Genomic DNA, 21,963 nt, shown 5'->3' on the forward strand with positions numbered 1-21,963 from the left:
TCATAGCTAGTTTATACAGTTTGTTCAAGTGCATTATAATCTGTGTTGATAATTCCAGGAACTAAAATACATTAAGTATTCATTTCAGAGCTCTTCATATAAACACTCCTAATGTTTCCAAACAAGGAAAGGATTGATTTACTTCTATGAAAAAATGTTACAATAGCTTTATTGAAATGTTCTGTTTAATGGAAATATCTTTGTGTATATTCCAAACCTTTTTATATAAAAGCATATATATTTTTAAAAACCTGCTGAAAATTCATAATATTATAAAAATAGTGCTAGATAAACTTTTTTCAAAAATCAAAAGAAACTTTAGACTTAAGGAGAATAATCCAACCCTTGTCCTTCCTATCACATAATTGACTTTCTCCAAAATTTAAGATGAGAATGTACCCTTCAGCTTATTTATACCATCAAAGAAACTTTTGTTATTGAGTGTAATCAAGAAAATACAATATAGGTGATATGAATATTTTTCTGGAGTATTATATCCATGATTTAAAGAGTACTAGTATAAAATTTGCTTTGTTCAACTCCCTGGAAATAGGAATGTAGGAAGCATGACCTCTTAGTAACTAGATCCACCAATACCAGTATGTCATGACTTCAAAACTTATGAGAAATTAAACAAGAAACAAATCTTTAAATATTTTCCTACTTTTCCATTGAATTTCTATCTTAGACACTGTCAAACAGCCCTCAAATATTAGCCTCACTGAGCTCTGTTTCTGCACAGATGAGGTTTATTTTTTCCCCTTTTTTACTTGTGTATTTCTCACCCTGATTCTCAGTGGTTTGCCTGCTTTCCACAAGCAGATTCTTAGCAAGCCCTGATTATTGCCTCAAAGGGAGAGGGATTAGGGGAGTTTGACCCAAAGTTCTCTAAGAACAGATGTTTTCTAGTAGTAATGTGTATTTATTTGTATTTAATGTGTATTTATAAGTAATATACTCACTTCTTCTACACATGCACACATGCACACACAATATTTAAAATGGGTAGCCTCACATTGCTCCTTTAGTCATATTTCCATCATCACCCCAATCATTGTGACCTTTAGCTATAAAGACTTTCACTAGTAGGAGGGAGGAGCAAGATGGTGGAGGAGTAGGAGACCTAAATTTCGTCTGGTCCCAGGAATTCAGCTGGATAGGGATCAAACCATTCTGAACACCTACGAACTCAACAGAGGATCAAAGAAAAGAATAGCAACAACTCTCTGAACAGAAAAGCGACCACTTTCTGGAAGGTAGGTCGTGCGGAGAAGTGAATCCAAGGCGATATTTGGGAGGATAGACAGTGGGGGAGGGGCCTCCGTTGGCCGCTTCTGGCAAGTGATAGAGCAGCGGAGCACAAAATTGGAACTTCTAGAAGTCTGCTCCGCTGAGGGACGTCACTCCAGTGGCTAAGCAGGGGGTGGAACAGTGTTGTATTTATGTTCATAGCTAGTTTATACAATTGATCTCAGTTATACAGTGTGATCTCAGGACCCGCAGGGTCACAGAAAGACCGGGGGTGCCTGAGTGCAGCAGATCTCCCAGGGATCAGAGCGGGGAAGCCGGCTGCAGAGACAGAGCCGAGGCATAGGCTCTTAGCTTGGGGTTGCCATAAACCGTGATCTGTGACACAGTCAGGCCACTGCTTCTCCAGCAGGGACCCAACAAGCGGCAGATCTGGGGAAACTCCTCTTCCTCCCCCGGGAGGAGCAGCACGGGAGAGCTCACCACAGGAATCTGCTGCGTTTGGAGACTCCACACGGGGTCGGGTGCCAGAGATAGAAACGCTCGGTCACAGGCTGGGTGAGCACGGAGTGCGGCCGGAGACCAGGGAGACGGGAGTGATTGACTACCTTTCTCTGGGGGCTCACTGAGGAGGGGGGCCCCGAGTTCTCGACTCCTCTGGGGCGGAGATTGGGAGGCCGCCAGTTTCAGTCTCCTCCTCCAAAGCTGTACGGAAAGCTTGCAGGGAACGAAATCTCCCGAGAGCAAACCCAAGTAGATTACTTCGCCCAGACCAGCAAGGACGGGGCAATTCCGCCTCTGGCAAAGACATTTGGGAACCATGGCAACAGGCCCCTCCCCCAGAAGATCAGCAAGAACAGCCAGCCAAGACCAAGTTTACCAATTAATGAGAACAGCAGAACACCAGCGCTAGGGGAATACTGCACATAGAATTCATGGCTTTTTCCCCCTGATTATTTAGTCTTTTAAAGTTAATTTTTTTAATTTTCTTTTTTTTCTTTTTGAATTTTTCTTTTTCCCTTTTTCAACCAACATCTTATCAATCCCTTTTTTTAAAAAGATTTTATTTATTTATTTGGCAGAGAAAAACACAGAGAGGGAACATAAGCAGGGGGAGTAGAAGAGGGAGAAGCAGGATTCCCGCTGAGCAGGGAGCCCGATGCAGGGCTCAATCCCAGGACCCTGGGATCAGGACCCAAGCCAAAGGCAGACGCTTAAGGACTGAGCCATCCAGTTGCCCCTATCAATCCCTTTTTAAAAATCTTCTTTATTTTTCATTTTTAGAGTCATATTCTATCCCTTCAGAGTAGTTAACCTTATTTTTGGTATATATATAAGTTGTTCTCTCTTTAAAATTTTGGGATACAGTTTCTTCTAACAGACCAAAGTATACCCTAAATCTCTAGTGTATGGCTTTGTTCTAGTATCCTGCCTGATCACATTCTCTCCCTTTTTTTTTTTATTTCTCTTCTCTCTTTTTTCAACCAACTTCTTGTCTTAATTATAAAATCTTTTATAATTATCATCTTTAAAGTCATATTCCATCCCTTCATCCATCCCTTCATCATATTTACCCTTATTTTTATGCATATATAAGCTTTTCTTTCTTTAAAATTTTGGGAGGCAGTTTCTTCTAACAGACCAAAATACACCCAAAATCTAATGTGTGGCACTGATCTATTCATCAGCCTGATCATATTTGATCATATTCTTTTTTCTTAACTTTTTCTTTTCCTTTTTTTTTCTTTCTTCTTTCTTTCCATTTCTTTTCCCCTGGTTTCGGGTCTCTTCTCATTTGTTTAGCGTATATTTTTCTGGGGTCATTCTTACCCTGTTACCATTTTGTTCTCTCATTCATCTGTTCTCCTCTGGACAAAATGACAACACGGAAAAAAATCACCTCAAGAAAAGAAAAAGAGGCAGTACCGACTGCCAGGGACCTAATCAATATGGGTATTAGTAAGATGTCAGAACTAGAGTTCAGAATGACGATTATAAAGATGCTAGCTGGACTTGAAAAAAGCATGGAAGATATTAGAGAAACCCTTTCTGGAGAAATAAAAGAACTAAAATCTAACTTAGTCAAAATCAAAAAGGCTATTAATGAGGTACAATCAAAAATGGAGGCTCTAACTGCTAGGATAAATGAGGCAGAAGAGAGAATTAGTAGTATAGAAGACCAAATGATGAAAAATAAAGAAGCTGAGAAAAAGAGAGATAAACAACTCCTGGATCACGAGGGCAGAATTCAAGAGATAAGTGATACCATAAGATGAAACAATATTAGAATAATTGGGATCCCAGAAGAAGAAGAGAGAGAGAGGGGGGCAGACGGTATATTGGAGCAAATTATAGCAGAGAACTTCCCTAATTTGTGGAAGGAGACAGGCATCAAAATCCAGGAAGCACAGAGAACCGCCCTCAAAATCAATACAAATAGGCAACACCCTGACATCTAATAGTAAAACTTACGAGTCTCAGAGACAAGGAGAAAATCCTGAAAGCAGCTCGGGATAAGACATCTGTAACCTACAATCGTAGAAACATTAGACTGGCAACAGACCTATCCACAGAGACCTGGCAGGCCAGAAAGGACTGGCATGATATATTCATAGCACTAAATGAGAAAAATATGCAGCCAAGAATACTATATCCAGCTAGGCTGTCATTGAAAATAGAAGGAGAGATAAAAAGCTTCCAGGACAAACAAAAACTAAAGGAATTTTCAAACACAAACCAGCCCTGTAAGAAATCTTGAAAGGGGTCCTCTAAGCAAAGAGAGAGCCTAAAAGTAACATAGACCAGAAAGGAACACAGACAATATACAGTAACAGTCACCTTAAAGGCGATACAATGGCACTAAATTCCTATCTTTCAATAGTTACCCTGAATGTAAATGGGCTAAATGCCCCAATCAAAAGACACAGGCTATCAGATTGGATTAAAAAACAAGACCCATCGATATGCTGCCTGCAAGAGACTCATTTTAGACCCAAAGACACCTCCAGGTTGAAAGTGAGGGGGTGGAAAACCATTTACCATGCTAATGGACACCAAAAGAAAGCTGGGGTGGCAATCCTTATATCAGACAAATTAGATTTTAAACCAAAGACTATAATAAGAGATGAGGAAGGACATTATATCATAATTAAAGGGTCTATCCAACAAGAAGATCTAACAATTGTAAATATCTATGCCCCTAACATGGGAGCAGCCAATTATATAAGGCAATTAATAACAAAAGCAAAAAAACACATCGACAACAATAAAATAGTAGGGGACTTTAACACCCCCCTGACTGAAATGGACAGATCATCTAAGCAAAACATCAACAAGGAAATAAAGACTTTAAATGACACACTGGACCAAATGGACTTCACAGACATATTCAGAACATTCCATCCCAAAGCAACAGAAAACACATTCTTCTCTAGTGCCCATGGAATATTCTCCAGAATAGATCACATCCTAGGTCACAAATCAGGTCTCAACCAGTACCAAAAGACTGGGATCATTCCCTGCCTATTTTCAGACCACAATGCTTTGAAACTAGAACTTAAACACAGAGGAAAGTCGGCAAGAACTCAAATAAATGGAAGCTAAAGAGCTTCCTACTAGAGAATGAATGGGTTGACCAGGAAATTAAAGAAGATTTAAAAAATCCATGGAAACAAATGAAAATGAAAACACAACTGTTCAAAATCATTGGGATGCAGCAAAAGTGGTCTAAAAGGAAAGTATATAGCAATACAAGCCTTTCTCAAGAAGCAAGAAAGGTCTCAAATACACAGCCTAACCCTACACCCAAAGGAGCTGGAAAAAGAACAGCAAATAAAGCCTAAACCCAGCAGGAGAAGAGAAATAATAAAGATCAGAGCAGAAATCAATGAAATAGAAACCAAAAGAACAGTAGAACAGATCAACGAAACTAGGAGCTAGTTCTTTGAAAGAATTAATAAGATTGATAAACCCCTGGCCAGACTTATCAAAAAGAAAAGAAAAAGGACCTAAATAGAATCATGAATGAAAGAGGAGAGATCACAACCAACACCAAAGAAATACAAACAATTATAAGAACATATTATGAGCAACTCTATGCCAGCAAATTAGATAATCTGGAAGAAATGTATGCATTCCTAGAGATGTATAAACTACCAAAACTGAACCAGGAAGAAATAGAAAACCTGAACAGACCTAGAACCACTAAGGAAATTGAAGCAGTCATCAAAAATCTCCCAACAAACAACAGCCCAGGGCCAGATCGCTTCCCAGGGGAATTCTACCAAACATTTCAAGAAGAACTAATACCTATTCCTCTGAAACTGTTCCAAAAAATATAAATGGAAGGAAAACTTCCAAACTCGTTTTGTGAGGCCACCATTACCTTGATCCCAAAACCAGACCAAGACCCCATCAAAAAGGAGAACTACAGACCAATATCCCTGATGAACATGGATGCAAAAATTCTCACCAAAATATAGCCAATAGGATCCAGCAGTACATTAAAAGGATTATTCACCACGACCAAGTGGGATTTATTCCTGGGCTGCAAGGTTGGTTCAACATCTGCAAATCACTCAATGTGATACAATACATTAATAAAAGAAACAACAAGAACCATTTGATCCTCTTAATAGTTGCAGAAAAAGCATTTGACAAAGTACAGCATCCTTTCTTGGTCAAAACGCTTCAGAATATAGGGATAGAGGGTACATACCTCAATATCATAAAAGCTATCTATGAAAAACCCACAGCAAATATCATTCTCAATGGGGAAAAACTGAGAGCTTTCCCCCTAAGGTCAGGAACATGGCAGGGATGTCCACTATCACCACTGCTAGTCAACATAGTACTGGAAGTCCTAGCCACAGCAATCAGACAACAAAAAGAAAAAGCATCCGAATCAGCAAAGAAGGAGTCAAACTCTCGCTCTTTGCAGATGATATGATGCTTTATGTGGAAAACCCAAAAGACTGCACCCCAAAACTGCTAGAATTCATACAGGAATTCAGTAAAATGGCAGGATGTAAAATCAACGCAGAGAAATCGGTGGCATTCCTATACACCAACAACAAGACAGAATAAAGAGAAATTAAGGAGTCGATCCCATTTACAATTGCACCCCAAACCATAAGATACCTAGGAATAAATCTAACCAAAGAGGCAAAGAATCTGTACTCAGAAAACTATAAAATACTCATGAAAGAAATTGAGGAAGACACAAAGAAATGGAAAAACGTTCCATGCTCATGGATTGGAAGAACAAATATTGTGAAGATGTCAATGCTACCTAGAGCAATCTACACATTTAATGCAATCCCCATCAAAATATCATCCACTTTTTTCGAAGAAATGGAACAAATAATCCAAAAATTTGTATGGAACCAGAAAAGATCCCAAATAGCCAGAGTAATGTTGAAAAAGAAAAGCAAAGCTGGTGGCATCACAATTCCGGACTTCCAGCTCTATTACAAAGCTGTCATCATCAAGACAGCATGGTACTGGCCCCAAAACAGACACATAGATCAATGCAACAGAATAGAGAGCCCAAAAATGGACCCTCAACTCTATGGTCAACTAATCTTCAACAAAGCAGGAAAGAATGTCCAATAGAAAAAAGACAGTTTCTTCAACAAATGGTGTTGGGAAAATTGGACAGCCACATGCAGAAGAATGAAACTGGACCATTTCCTTACACCACACACAAAAATAGACTCAAAATGGTTGAAAGACGTAAATGTGAGACAGGGGTCCATCAAAATCCTGAAGGAGAACACAGGCAGCAACCTCTTCGACCTCAGCCGCAGCAACTTCTTCTAGAAACATCACCAAAGGCAAGGGAAGCAAGGGCAAAAATGAACTATTGGGACTTCATCAAGATAAAAAGCTTCTGCACAGCAAAAGAAACAGTCAACAAAACCAAAAGACAACCGACAGAATGGGAGAAGATATTTGCAAATGACATATCAGATAAAGGGCTAGTATCCAAAATCTATAAAGAACTTCTTAAACTCAACCCCCAAAGAACAAATGATCCAATCAAGAAATGGGCAGAAGACATGAACAGACTTTTCTACAAAGAAGACATCCAAATGGCCAACAGACACATGAAAAAGTGCTCACTATCTCTGGGCATCAGGGAATTCCAAATCAAAACCTCAATGAGATACCACCTCACACCAGTCAGAATGGCTAAAATTAACAAGTCAGGAAACAACAGATGTTGGTGGGGATGCAGAGAAAGGGAACCCTCTTACACTGTTGGTGGGAATGTAAGCTGGTACAGCCACTCTGGAAAACAGTATGGAGGTTCCTCAAAAAGTTGAAAATAGAGCTAGCATATGATCCAGCAATTGCACTACTGGGTATTTACCCCAAAGATACAAAAGTAGGGATCCGAAAGGGTACGTGCACCCCGATGTTTATAGCAGCAATGTCCACAATAGCCAAACTATGGAAAGAGCCAAGATGTCCATCAACAGATGAATGGATAAAGAAGATGTGATACACACACACACACACACACACACGTGCGCGTGTGCACAAAATGGAATATTATGCAGCCATCAAATGAATGAAATCTTGCCATTTGCAATAATGTGGGTGGAACTGGAGTGTATTATGCTGAGCGAAATAAGTCAATCAGAGAAAGACATGTATCATATGATCTCACTGATATGAAGAATTCTTAATTTCAGGAAACAAACGGAGGGTTGTTGGAGTGGTGGGGGTTGGGAGAGATGGGGTGGCTGGGTGATGGACATTGGGGAGGGTATGTGCTATGGTGAGCGCTGTGAATTGTGTAAGACTGTTGAGTCACAGACGTGTACCTCTGAAACAAATAATATATGTTAAAAAAAAAAAAGATAGTAGGAAGGGAAAAATGAAGGGGGGGAATCGGAGGGGGAGATGAACCATGAGAGACTGTGGACTCTGAAAAACAAACTGGGGGTTCTAGAGGGGAGGAGGGTGGGGGGATGGGTTAGCCTGGTGATGGGTATTAAAGAGGGCACATATTGAATGGAGCACTGGGTGTTATACGCAAACAATGAATATTGAAACACTACATCAAAAACCAATGATGTAATGTATGGTGATTAACATAACATAATAAAATTTAAAAAAAGAAAAGACTATCTCTAATAGAGTGATGGGAGGAGATGCAGTATGTATGGAACTTGAAAGTCTTGCAACAATCCAAATTATTTTTCCATAGTCAAGACAGTATATATTCAGTGTTCAGTATATTACTTTTGCAGTTATGACAGTTTATGCAACTAATAGGATATGAGATGTATTTTTTGTTCTGAAATAACTGGATATCTGTCTCCCAGGTATATGAAGGCATTGAACCACATAATCAAAATAATAGTCTGGAAAAATTTGATTTGGCAAAATATTTTTAGAAATAATGCTACCTCTGAACAGTGTCAAAGGCCTTAAAGCTATTTTGTCCTCATGGCATTGATTTCAAATCTGGCTAAAGGAAATAGACTTCTGTTTTGGCAGAAAGCCAGAACCAATGAGCCAACATCATTATAATCCATAGCTTAATTTAGAGGCCATAGTTTGATAGACCCATCAACAATGAAAATCGGTATTTCTGGTCCTGTAAAGACCTTGTATATAAATGTTGGCCATTTCTTTCACAAATTGTAAAACACACATGCTATAAAGAGAGAATTTTTTCTAAATGTAGTATTAGAAGATTTAAAATATTGAAATAGAAGCATTTTCTGCTACAGAATTAATTTTCTACTTTACACTAAAATAATATATTTTATGCTATCAGTATCAAGTATCAAGATGGCTAATTTCACAGTCATCAAATGTGGAGTATTTGCTTCTAAAAATGATGTTAGGAGTAATCTTAACAAGTGTCCCTTTTCTTATATCTTCTAAATCAATATATATCTGATTTAGAGACACTAATCTTAGAAGTTAATAAACTGACTTTTGCTAGGGGTGCCTGGGTGGCTCAGTTGGTTAAGCATCTGACTCTTGATTTTGGCTCCGGTCATGATCTCTCAGTCCTGAAATTGAGCCCAGTGCAGAGCCTCATGTGAAGCCTCCTTAGGATTCTCTCTCCCACTTCCCTTTGCCCCTCCCCCACACATGCACCTGGTTGCGCGCGCTCTCTCTCTTTCTAAGAAAAAAAAAAGTGACTCTTGCTAAAAAAAAAAAAAAAAACTCTTTTCAATTGAGGTACCTGATTTCCAGGAGATGTGGAGAAGGTATGAAAATTTTTAGAATTAATCCCAAACTCTTTAGCCCTTTAAAAGATAACTTTAGAAGCTTTTGGTTTAGTTATTTAAAATATTTTTCTCTGTTTCTCAGTTATTATACTTACTACAGAAATTCTGTGTTTTTCATGCAGGAATGTAGGACAAAAACATGGAGGCCAAGTATTGTATTCAAAAGAGATACACTGCTTATAAGAGAAGTCAGAGAAGATGACATTGGAAATTACACCTGTGAATTAAAATATGGAGGCTTTGTTGTGAGAAGAACTACTGAATTAACTGTTACAGGTAATCATAGTCTTCAATATTTCATTTGCAAGTAAAGAAACTACCATTTTACATTTACTTTTTGTGCTGCATATTGAGTTTTTCAAATCTATGCAATGAAATAAGTACTTAACCAAATGCTGAGTGGATTCCTATAAGGTTAAATTTATTCTTCCTTGCTTTTAAATCATCTTGTGCTGAAATGGATTTGAAAGGTCAAAGAAAATATGCTTAGGAAATTATAAAAATGTTAGCTTTTGAAAGTACTTGAAATAGTGAGTTTACATTTTCAGAAAATTATGCTTATATTTTATACTGGTATCATTTTTGGAAACATTTTCTAAGGTGTTGAAATAGAATATTTGAAATCTACCTCTGTCTTCCTGTCTTGCTCCAAATTAGAAAAATTACTATTTTATTGATTTTTCACTCTATAAATCTTATATATATGTTCTCATGAACTTGAAAATAACATAACTGCAGGGGCAATAATTGAATAATTGCATGAGATGCAGTGAATGGTGTCATTCCTGTCTCTGGTTGCTAAGGTAGAAGGGCATGAGAACAAGATTCAGAACTCTTTCTATAATCGTGAATCTACAGCTCACTAGTCACATGACCTTATTGGAATCACCACAACCTTCGCAATATCAGTTTCTTCATGTATAAAATGGCATTGATAAAATTTGCCTTGTATAGTTCATAGGAGTTTTGCAAGGATCTAATGAGGTAACGTAAGCTGAATGAGACCAGTTTGTATAATACAGAATTATATCCAAATGTACATTTTGGCCATTTTATGTCATGTAACATATTGTTTTCATACCTTTTTTTACTTTATAGTTTGCATCTCTAAAAGTGGTTCTAAGAGGGGAAGAAGGTGGGGGAGAAACAAGAGCAGTATTAGAGAGTTAGAGACATTGTTCTCATCTTACTGAGATTCTTCTTGGTGACTTTTTGCACAATCATATTTATGAAATATATACAAATAAGTTGAAAAGGATATCATATACTTTAAAGAGATTTTCATTTGTTCATTGGTTTACTTAATATAATTTTCCTGTATATGAGAAGTGTTTTGTGGCAGTCACCTTCATCTTATAATAATTGTCTTTTCTTTCAAACTTTGAAATTATGATATATTTAGATTTAAAAACTACAATTCAATTTCAAGAAATCCATTTGATGAATAGTAATTATTCTGATCTAAAGAAAATTTGGTTAAATAAATAAGGTACTCTTTGGTAATGCCTTTGATAAATATTAGACCCAGTAAATAATTGCCACTTGGAATATATATCTAAATAGTAAACACACATTCAGTCTCACATTATGTACATATGGTATGCATGTGTGTGATTTTTAAGTAGTTTGGTTTTCAGTTTTGCTGTGTTTGATAGGTCTCTGTGTAGAAAATTACATTTAAAACTTTATCACTTTACCTCCCTGTCTTTTTCATGGAACAATGAAAAATATAATTGTTTATACTTGGGTCTTCTTTACAATAAGTATTGAGGTTTTATTATTTATTTTTTGCTTTCAATCTATATTGAAGTAGATTTTCCAAGAGTAGGTTTAGAGACAAAGGAATTTAAAAATATACTGAAAAGAATCTATTCCATAAAGAATATAGAATATACTCCTAGTCTTTATTCTTTGGAGTATAGAGCTAATCCTTGGTACGCACATTTCTTCCCTTTCTAGAAACATTAGAATACTAAACCACTATCTAGTAAGAGGTGATGCAAAAAATCTCACAGAGACTAGAAATTGGGTCCCAAATGGTGAAATGACTTAAATGAGGCTATTTTGTATAACCAATAATAGAATTATTTTCTTTTCAATGCTACCCAGGGCAACTATATTTTCCTAACTTCATTTCTCCAAAAATATCTCCTTTTCTTCACTTGAAAAGAAGGAATAATTATTCTTTATTATCTAAGAGGAAGTAGGTGAAAGTTTTCATTCAACTGATTATCCCGAATACATCTAATTTAAGCGGCCTTACCTGTGACATTGATTTGGGCATATAAGTTATAAAGCCAAGTTTTGTATATATATGAAATTTGGGGTGAATGGGAGAGATCCATGACTAATAATTTGAAATGGTATGTATTAGAATACATTTTAGGTATTAATAAGTCTATTGGGAAGATCTCTTTTTTCGTAACCTTGCTTTAGTGTGACTCTAAATTTGGCCTGTGGTCAATTTAAATGACTCTTAGAACCCAAATTATATCTTACTAAAGCCACAAAGGTGGGAAGTTCTCTGGATGATAATTAACCAGTGTTTGGTATCTTGATTTTCTGCATATCATGATCATATTGTATTTGATGTAAATATTATGGAAGGTATGATATCATTTCATTTTAGTGGATCTGCATTAGCCGATGATAAACATTTTGAGGTGTGTTAGAGCGTGTTTCTTTAAAGTAAAGAATTCCATATGTGAAGAGAAAAGGAAATTTCTGGATAAATAAAGTGGCTAAATGTGCAGGCAATAATGTGAGCTTTTATGGGAGATCCTTCATTTATTAAAAGTGTGTCTATTTAAGTGAAGTAGTGGTTCAGGAAAACAGATCACGGTGTGCCTGGGTGGCTCAGTTGGTTAAGTGTCTGACTTCCGGCTCAGGTCATGATCCTAGAGTCCTGGGATCCCTGCTAGGTGGGGAGTCTGCTTATCTCTCTTTCTCTGCCTCTCTCTTTCTCTCTCTGTCTCCCTCCCTCTCTTTCTGAAATAAATAAAATCTTTTTAAAAATTAAACAAATAAAAGGAAAACAGATCACAGTGAAAAAATAATAAACCTGCTCATGACTGTTGGTATACTTTCAACTTTTTTTTTTTAATTTAAGATGTTTTGGCATCATCTGTAGCCTCCACCCTCTTCTCTAAGCCTCAGCCACACTGAAGTTTTTACTGTTCTCCAAATATCCTCCCTCTGGGCCCTTACTCCTGGGGTGTTCCTTTGGAATGCTTTTCCTTGCACATTGTCACAAGGCTGATTCTTACTCTTCCTTCAAGGCACAGCTAAAATGTTCCCTTTGTTTGGAGGCATGTAGTTCTTCATGCCTTCGTAGCACTTTTAAAATCCCGTTTGTGGCACTACCACATTGCATTGTCGCCATTGACACTCCTGTCCTTCCACGAGAATGTGAGCTACTTACAGTCAAAGGAATGTCTTCTTTTTTTTTTTTTGACACAAAACATTTATTAGTTTCTAACAAAAAGGCATATAAGGTAGGGCTATCAGAAAAACTAATAGAGAAATTAAAATTTATCTTAAGGTCAGGAAGACTTCTTCACAGACAAATAAGTGGTTAAATGTATAAATCCTATATATGTCACACTATTTTTTCCCCTTTTTGGTCATGGACTGTTCCAGGAAAATTTAATTATACAACTTTTGAGGAGTTCTAACAGTGTCCACCCTAAAATGTTAAGTGAAATTGCTCTTAGAAAAATACTGGTTTGATGAGAAGACAGATATTAGTGTATTTTGGAGAAATTTGGTTAGTTTCTGACTAGGCTTCATTCCAGCACAATCATTACTCAGAGGGCAATCACTTTTTTTTTTTTTTTTGAGAAAGGGCAAACTAAATTTTAAATTAGCATCAGAATTCTACCCATAATTACCCGATCAATATTGGAATAGATGCCATTAACTGTGCAAAGATTAACAGAATTTCAGTTACAAAATTTGGAGGAAAAAAAATCTTAATAATGTATAAAAATATTGACAGATTTAAGCTAGAATTAGCTCTAGAATGTTTTATTTTTACTTCAAAAGGATGAACAACTAGAGATCAGCAGAAATGCTGTTAAAACTGCTATTTGCTTAAAGTTGTTTATATTAATGAAAAAAAGATTAATAGTCTCCAAGTTAAATTTCACAAAATGAAATCACTGCCTTCTGACTTAACTTTCAGGGGTAAGACAGCAAAACCCAAGCATCAGACTCTCTTTTTCTGTCCATAAACACATATAAAAGTCAGCATCAATACAAATGATAATATAAGGAAATAAACACATGGTTATGTCTCAGGTCCCACAACAAAAGATATTATGATATTTAACTCTCCTACAGTAAAGTCCCATTTTTCCCCCTGGAATAGCAGATTAATAGAAATGTGAAATCCCTAAATTTCAGGCAATTTAGCAATTGATTTTGATTTTGATACCAGATACTATGATGTGAAAAGCTATAAAACCCAAATGTTTTCCATGTCATTTAGCAAAGAAAGGAGGAGGGAGAACCGTCTACCAAACTTCACTGGCTACTCCATCCCAGGCCCAGTTTCTGATCACTCACTCGGTTCCAACACTTCCAAATGGTCAACCTGCCCCACAGAGCTGCACCCCAACTCTTAACTCCTTTTGCATCAAGAGCCTAGTTTCCTTTCTGTCAACTGATTCCTAATTTTCCAGGAAACTGATTTTTCTGATTTCACAGTGATTATAAACCATTTTAAATTGAAGAAAATGCTATAATGGTTAAAATAATTAAAGTGGAGATGAAAACTAGATTACTTTAGTGTTACGGAAGATGCATTTCAAGTGCTCTGCAAATATATGGGAAAGTGGCAAGAAAACTCACCCTGCCTGGGTTCCTAACTACTCAGTACAGTACCATCTTGCTTTGATTACTGGTTAGGACAAGAAGGGAAGCAAAGGCTGTAAAACATGCATTTTGGGGAAACAGAATGGCACTTGAAGATTTCTTGGGAGTTCACCAAAGCATTTTAATATCCGTAAGGATTGTCAAACTTAGTACATCACAATTATTAAAAAAGCAAAGGATTGGGACTCCTGCTTATCACTGAGTTTGGCAGAAACACATTTATATAGTCCTCCCTTGTAATCACACAGTCCTTTATAGACAATGAGTGTGACCATTATGAAGAGTCTATGACAGAAGACAGAGCTTCATAATCCAGCTTTACTAGATTATAAAAAACTCCTTCTCCCCATGCATTACTTTGTATATCTCTGAAACATCTGAAAAATACTTTTCTGTGACTTACTAGGCTGTAGGGAACTTTTAGATACATTACAATTATCTCTAGAAGAATTTGGCATCTTTCTCCCATTAACTGAATGTTTCAACTGGATCTTAAAAGACGGCTGCCAATTTTCAGTTTTTTGAGCCCCTCTGAGATTTTGAATGCTCTGTATCAGTCTCTTGTTTGAAGTTCCTATCTTTGGAATTCTTCCTCTGTCCATTTAACAATTTGTCTGAAAATTAAAAAAAAAAAAACCAATTTGTCTGGAGGTGAAGATGTAGGACGTAGATGATACTCATGTGGGGATCCTTTTTGCTGGTTTGGCTTCTTTTGTTCTTTATCCACTTCTTTCTGAAGATGTAACACTAATAACCTATCCTGTTCTTCTTGTTTATGTCTCTCAAAAAGTAAGTGTTCCAAATCTATCAGTTTTGGGGTAAAGTTGGTTTTGGTTTCCTCTTGATCTGAGGAAGCTTTGGGGAACATTTTCCTTCTTTTTGCAGAAATGCATGGATCCCTGACTGCTTCAAAGATTCTGGGTTTTTTCTTTTGGAAGTATGTTTACTGATCGATGGACAAGACTCTTCATTTTCTGTCTCAGCTGTATTACTTCCAAATTTCTGTGTCATACCTGATATAGGGCACCCACTCTCTGTTTTGCCATAAGGCTTAACTGCAGCTTCCCCAGAGCAGGGAACTCTGCCTTCAGGTGCCTCATGATTTAGGACACTTAACTCTTTATCATCATTCGTTGGTCTCACTTTGACTTCTCCTTCAAGGCACCATTCTCCACCATTGGCAGATAACTGAGGCATAGGTGACTCTGAAGACTTTTCACCTTGTTCTTGAATTTCCACGCATATTTGCTGAGAAAGGGTTGGCATATCTTCCTCAATTTCTGTATCTTGCCATGTAGGGGTCTTTACAACACTACTGTCAGTTTCCTTAGACGTGGAGTGCTTCCTCCTTTCTTGTACAATTTCAAACTGTGATGCTGACTCAAACTGAGATTTAGGTGACAAATACTTATGAATATCTCCAGTGTTTGTTTGTTTGTTCTTACTTTTCTTTTGAGACTTGGTTGTGACTGTAGCAGATTTTCTGGAATTCGAGGGAGAAGCCAAGACACTTGCATCACAGAAATTGTTAATATTAATGCTTAGCTTCCTTGCTAGTTCTTCATCACTTTTCAGTTGTTCTTCCATCTCTCTTCGCCTTTTTTCTGCCTGTCGTTTTTCCTCCTCTTCCTCCTCTGCTAATAATCTCTGTATGTATTCTTCACTGGCTTTGTTTTCTTCTTCCTCACTGGCTCGTCGCTCTGCCTCCATCTTGCTTATCTCCTCCTCATATTCTCTTCTCAATTCCCCGGGTCTACTTAATAAGCGAACTGGCTGACAGTCATCAACGATTTCCTCAGATTCCTGCCCAGAAATTCTAAGCGCGCATTCCTTTGGATAGTGTTTTTGGATTAATTCCCACAGTTCCATGTTGACAAGAGAATTTCTTCGGGTATGGTATCGGGTCCACGAAGAGATCCAGCGGCGACAGAAGGGACAGCATAAACTCGCCTTCTCGACAGTCGATTGGAAGCATGGGTTACAGAGCGTGTGGTTACAAGGCAGCGTTACGGGCTCGATTAGGATTTCCAGACAGATGAGGCACTGGCATTCTGACAAGGAGGGGATGGCGGTTTTGGGTACAGCCATTTTAATATGCTAAAAAGTCATACTCAACGTCAATACCAGCCGAGGGTGCTCTCTTAGCTCCCGGCAGCCAAGCCCGAGGCCGCCCAGGCCGGAAGCTCCGGGGCCTCAGCTCTGACAAGAACGCTGTTTCCGCCCGGAAGTTGAGCTGCGCGGGAGCAGGACTTCCGTTTTACCGTTGTTGTGGCGGCAGCACGCGAGCCTCCACATTGCAGCTTTCGTGCTCCTGGACCCGTTTCCCGGCGCTCTGAGCCCACAGTCCCCTTTCTTCAGTCAGCCAAAGATACCTCATCTTAGCAGTGGTGCCGTAGCAACCCGACAAGGGCTAGTGACGTCACAATTGCCCACCCAAACAGCCAGGAATGTCTTCTTTTTAATAAGCATTTTATTTGACACCACTTTTACATTTACAGAAAACTTATAAAGACAGTAGAGAGAGATCCCATATACCCCACATCCAATTTTCCCTGTTATTAACACCTAACATTAGTATGGCACATTTATTACCATTAATGAATCAGTATCAATAAATTATCAACTACAGTCCGTATTTTATTCAGATTTCCTTAGTTTTATGCCTAATAGTACTTTTTTTGTTCTAGGATCCCATCCAGGATAGTGCATTACGTTTAATTGTCATGTCTCTTTAGGCTCCTTTTGGCTGTGACTGTTTCTAACTTCTCTCATTTTTGATGATCTTGACAATTTCAAGGAGTACTGGCCATGTATTTTGTAGAATGTCCTTCAACTGTGATTTATTGGATATTTTTCTCCTGATTGAACTTAAGTTATATGTTTTTGGAAGATCACAGAGGAATTGAGGAGCGCACTTGTCATGATGAGCACACGGTGATCTATGAAACTGTTGAATTACTACATTGTACACCTGAAACTGATATAATGCTGTATGTTAACTAATGAATTAAAACAAAACCTTTAAAATTTTTTGAGAAGTCATCATGTTACAGATAAATTTATCTGACATTTATTCATTACTTTTATGCATAGTATTCTGTTATATGAATATCTCACAATTTATTGATAGACATTTGGGGTTTTCATTTTTTGTTAATGTAAGTAATATTGCCATTAATCATCTTGTAAGCATAAACACACACACACATTTTTCATTGTGCATAATAGTTGGCATTATGTAGGACTTTTACCTAGGAGTAGATTTGCTTATTCACAGAGTATGTATATTTTTAAATTTACTAGATATTGTTTGGGCTGCTTTGGGTAATGGGCCTACCCCAACTAAATGAAATGAGGGAAGGAGGGGAGTAGTACTCCAGAGAGAAGTTGAGGTGACAGAAAAAGATGAAAAATGTTCAAGGAATATAAAGAATATAAACAGGAGATGTCCACTATTTCTAAACAGTATGATTTCTTAAAAATTGTAAAATGTGGTTTGATATTCATAAATTCTGTTGTGGGTAGTATAACAATTTTCTTCACTTCAGTACTGCTAAAAATTTAAAATGAGTCGGACCATTTGAAAAGCCATTTAATTTCTAGGGCTAAATCATAGAATGAAGTAATGATAAGAAAACAGATTGTGAAAATGTGAGATCAAGAAAAAAAAATTTACCAATAAAATGCAGGAGTCAGCAAAAACTGAAGAAGTGAAGAAAAGAAAACTGACTTGAAAAAGCATAAAGAATGAAGTGATTGCTACAAGGTGATGGTTTTAATAGCATTTTTATACTTGGTGTAACATTTTTAATAGAGTTAATGTAGCAATATATTTAAACTACTTTCCAGTCAACCAGAGGTTGAAAATATGCTCTCAAAAAGTACATCTTCCTCCTCTTTTTATGGATGAGAAAGCTGAGCAAAGAAAGGTCAAGTGGCTTTATCACAAAACATCATGGTGACAAATTTAGGAATAAAACTTAATTTCCTGAACTTCAGTTTATGATTTACTCTGCTGGATAATTAATAGCAAGGCATTGTATTTTTCATACTAGCTCTGGTGATCACTATGAAAGATTTATCATTTAAGTTCAACTGAAACACATTTTACTATGAGACCTTTAGTTCTGCCACTGATGTAATTAAATGGTGCATTTGTAGCTTAGCCTATGGGTTCAGTGATTTTTTTTTTCTTTAAAAAACGGTATCTTTTATCCTCCCTTTTAAAATACTATTTTTATTGACATTTTTCAGAGTCGAGTTCTTTACTGACTGTAACCTAATAAGCATTGGTGAAATTGATAACAAGAATTGATAAATTCCAGACTTGACTTTGTGTGTTTGATAATGTGCTAGAACTAATACCCACAACAACCATCACATATATTATTTTTGATAAAATGGAGCATGTTACAGATAGCCTTAGCTGTTTTTATGAGTAAATGTGTCATATTTTGCAACTCAAAAATCATTTCAATTAATTCAGACTTTTGAATTGAAAGAGATTAAAGCTGATCAATATAGTGAAACTGAGTTTAATCATTTTGGCTGTCCAATCTTGATGTGGAATTCAGTCCCTAGAGCAAAAGACCTCTCTTATGAGTATTTTCTAATGATAACTCTCCTGACACTAATTACCTTAATTTATTGTTTAATCTCTCAATATATTTAATGAATTGCCAAACTGTATTAATCAAGCAAATGTTTAATGTCAAGACATGATAACTTTGAATAAAAAGCATTATGTTTTACTCTTAAGTAGAAAATGTCATAGAATATTTCAGAATATATCAGTAGCAAGGTTGGGATGTGCCATTTCTGGCCATCGGGAAAAGAAGACATTATTCCTTTGGATGACTTCCATCAATATCAGCAATAGTAAGCATTAGTAATGAGAATAGTTAATACTATTTACTATGTGCCAGGATCTAAGTTCTTATTTATAACCACTCACTTAATCCACATAACCTCAATTTGCTCACCCTTTAAAACTTTTCAAGTGCTTTCTATGTACGAGGTATTCTTCTAGATTTTATAAATTGCACTTGAAAATAATCCATATTTTCCTTGCCCACTGACTGGCCTCCAGCCAGGGCCTCAAATGAGCCTGGGTCAAGATGGTATTAAAAACAGAAAGAAAACCAAAAACAAAAAACAAATCTATATTACACCCCTAAGAATGTGAAGTACTAGAATCCATAGATACAGGCTATAAAGTAGCTATGCCTAAAATGATGAGTGTTATTTTAAAAAATCTAAAAGAATGATGCCAATTTTGTTGCTGTGTGAGAGCATACAATTAAGAAGAGCACTTGGTCAGCAGTACTCCCTACCCCAGATCTATGATGTGTTTGATTTGACTGAATTCTATTACCTACTTTTTGGTATTATATTGTTGCCTAACATGGTTTATCAGCAAGAGCTAGCCTTTAATTTCTTGCTGCATTTGACAGCACTGGATTTGAAGTGTACTAGAATGTTTTCATTACGCTAGCCCTACCAGTGCAATCCTTCAGACTGTCTGCCTCTGAGAAGTGGTACAGTCTTCCTGTCCCCAGTCATCCCTCATGTCTGACCCTGGTGTGAGAGCTGTACTGCTTCTAGCCTTGCACACCACTAACCCAACTCATACCTACCTCATTGTTAGAGAGACAGCAACTTTTCCTTTGACGGCTAGCCATATGGCAGGCACTGTGCAAAAGGATTTATAAGCATTATTATCTACATTTTACCAAGGATGAAATTCAAAGTACATTGTGGACATGGATTTGTAATTTTAAATACAAGTCATCATCACTGTTTCTAATGAAGTTCCATTCCTTTATTTGCACTCTCCTGCTTCTGATTCTCTTATGCTTATTTCAGCAAATTCAATTGTGAGGCTGGAGAGCTGACCAATAAATATGCTTTGATAGAATGATTAGTTTAGTCAATTAGAGAAACAAGCAAACGTCTGGAACTGTGCTGTCCAATACAGTAGACATTGGCAATATGTGCCTACTGAGCACTTGAAATGTGACTAGACTGGATTTAAATGTGATATAAGTATAAAACACACGCCAGATTGCAAAGACTTGGTAAGACAAAATAATGCAAAATATGTCCTTTGTAATTTTTATACCAATTACATATTGAAGTTGTAATATTTGGTTAAATAAAATATATTACTAAATTAATTTTACCTATTTTCACTTTTTAAAATGTAGCCACTACAAAATTGTTAATTTTATATGTGACTTGCCTTATATTTCTCTTGGACAGCACTGCTCTAGAGAGTGAGTGTGATCTCAGTCTTGAAAAGTGTAAGGGGAAGACAGAGGACCCAGAGCCTTGGTTGTGGTTCCCTTGATGGCTGTGCCACACCTGAGCTAAAAGACCTTGTCCAAATCACCTGACTTCCTTAAGTATTGTCTTAATGTTGGGACTGTGAATACCCACTCACAGTGCTATGGAAAGGAGTAAATTAGCTCAGGCATGTGAAAGCAGGCTATAAAGAAATGTGCAAATGGAAGTGTCCACTGTTATGGTTTAGTCTGATCTGTGACTCTTTACCTTGGCTTGTTTTAATTAATGGAATGTTAATATTTATAATCTTAACCCAGTCTTTCAAATGACATTGATTATCATCAATACAAATCATGGAGTAATACTAAGTGATGGTTTCTATATGTGGATTAATCTCAGAAAATCTTATTTCTATATAGTCTGTTAACAAGTGTAGTCCAGTGTCTGTAAGGGATGTAAATAATGAATATATGCATGTCTTGCATTTCTGCTTTTGATCTGATGGTGTGTGTGTGTGTGTGTGTGTGTGTAACTTTGACTTATTAATGTCACTTCTTTTTTACAAACCTGGTTCCTTCTTTGTGGGTCACATTTTAAAAACCCATTTGAGTATGATTCCACTTACATGAGATACTTAGAATAAGCAAATTCATGAAGACAGAAAATAGAAGGGCTGGAAGGGGGGAAATGGAGCATTGTTGTTAGTCACTACAGGGTTTCAGCTTGGGGTAATGAAAGGTTCTGGAAATGGATAGTGGTGATGATTGTACAACATTGTGAATGTATTAAATGCCAACCAAGTTGTACACTTAAAATGGTTAATAAAATAAATCTTATCTCATGTATAGTTTACCACAAAATGTCCATTTTAAATAAATGGTCATTCTTAATAGTTGGGAGTGCATTTTAAAGTTTTTTTTATCATATCAAAGAATTTTTTTTTTTAAGAACATCCTTTTCCTACTTCATGTTGGCTCTAGTTTGACAGGCATTGATTTTCCATAAACCTTATGAAACACAAGCCATTATGTTGGCATTTTATAACTGCTTTTAGTTTTTTTTTTTTTTTTAAAGATTTTATTTATTTGACAGAGAGAGACACAGCGAGAGAGGGAACACAAGCAGGGGAAGTGGGAGAGGGAGAAGCAGGCTGCCCGCTGAGCAGGGAGCCTGATGCGGGGCTCGATCCCAGGACCCTGGGATCACGACCTGAGCCGAAGGCAGACGCTTAACGACTGAGCCACCCAGGCGCCCCTGCTTTTAGTTTTGACATCACCAAAATTGACTGAGAACTCAATAT

At 36.9% G+C, this 21,963-nt stretch overlaps 2 protein-coding genes across 2 annotated transcripts in view; one reads left to right on the forward strand and one right to left on the reverse strand.

Annotated features, from left to right (window-relative positions):
- IL1RAPL1 (interleukin 1 receptor accessory protein like 1) overlaps positions 1 to 21,963 on the forward strand; it is a 677,053-nt gene that overhangs the window by 116,855 nt on the left and 538,235 nt on the right. Inside the window, exon 4 of the mRNA XM_064574807.1 lies at positions 9,626 to 9,779. Coding sequence (XP_064430877.1) covers positions 9,626 to 9,779 — 154 coding nt within the window. The remainder of the gene's footprint in view (positions 1 to 9,625; positions 9,780 to 21,963) is intronic.
- Positions 14,107 to 16,466, reverse strand: LOC123845238 (E3 ubiquitin-protein ligase RNF168-like). Its single transcript, XM_045876016.3, is given in 4 exon segments — positions 14,107 to 14,893; positions 14,895 to 14,995; positions 15,027 to 15,293; positions 15,296 to 16,466. Coding segments are annotated over 4 exon segments (1,701 nt in total). The 3' UTR covers positions 14,107 to 14,731.

The sequence above is a fragment of the Mirounga angustirostris genome, unplaced genomic scaffold, assembly GCF_029215605.1.
Source record: "Mirounga angustirostris isolate CCGP_5_RB_7025 unplaced genomic scaffold, mMirAng1.0.hap1 SCAF_11, whole genome shotgun sequence".
Classification (NCBI taxonomy): Eukaryota; Metazoa; Chordata; class Mammalia; order Carnivora; family Phocidae; genus Mirounga; species Mirounga angustirostris.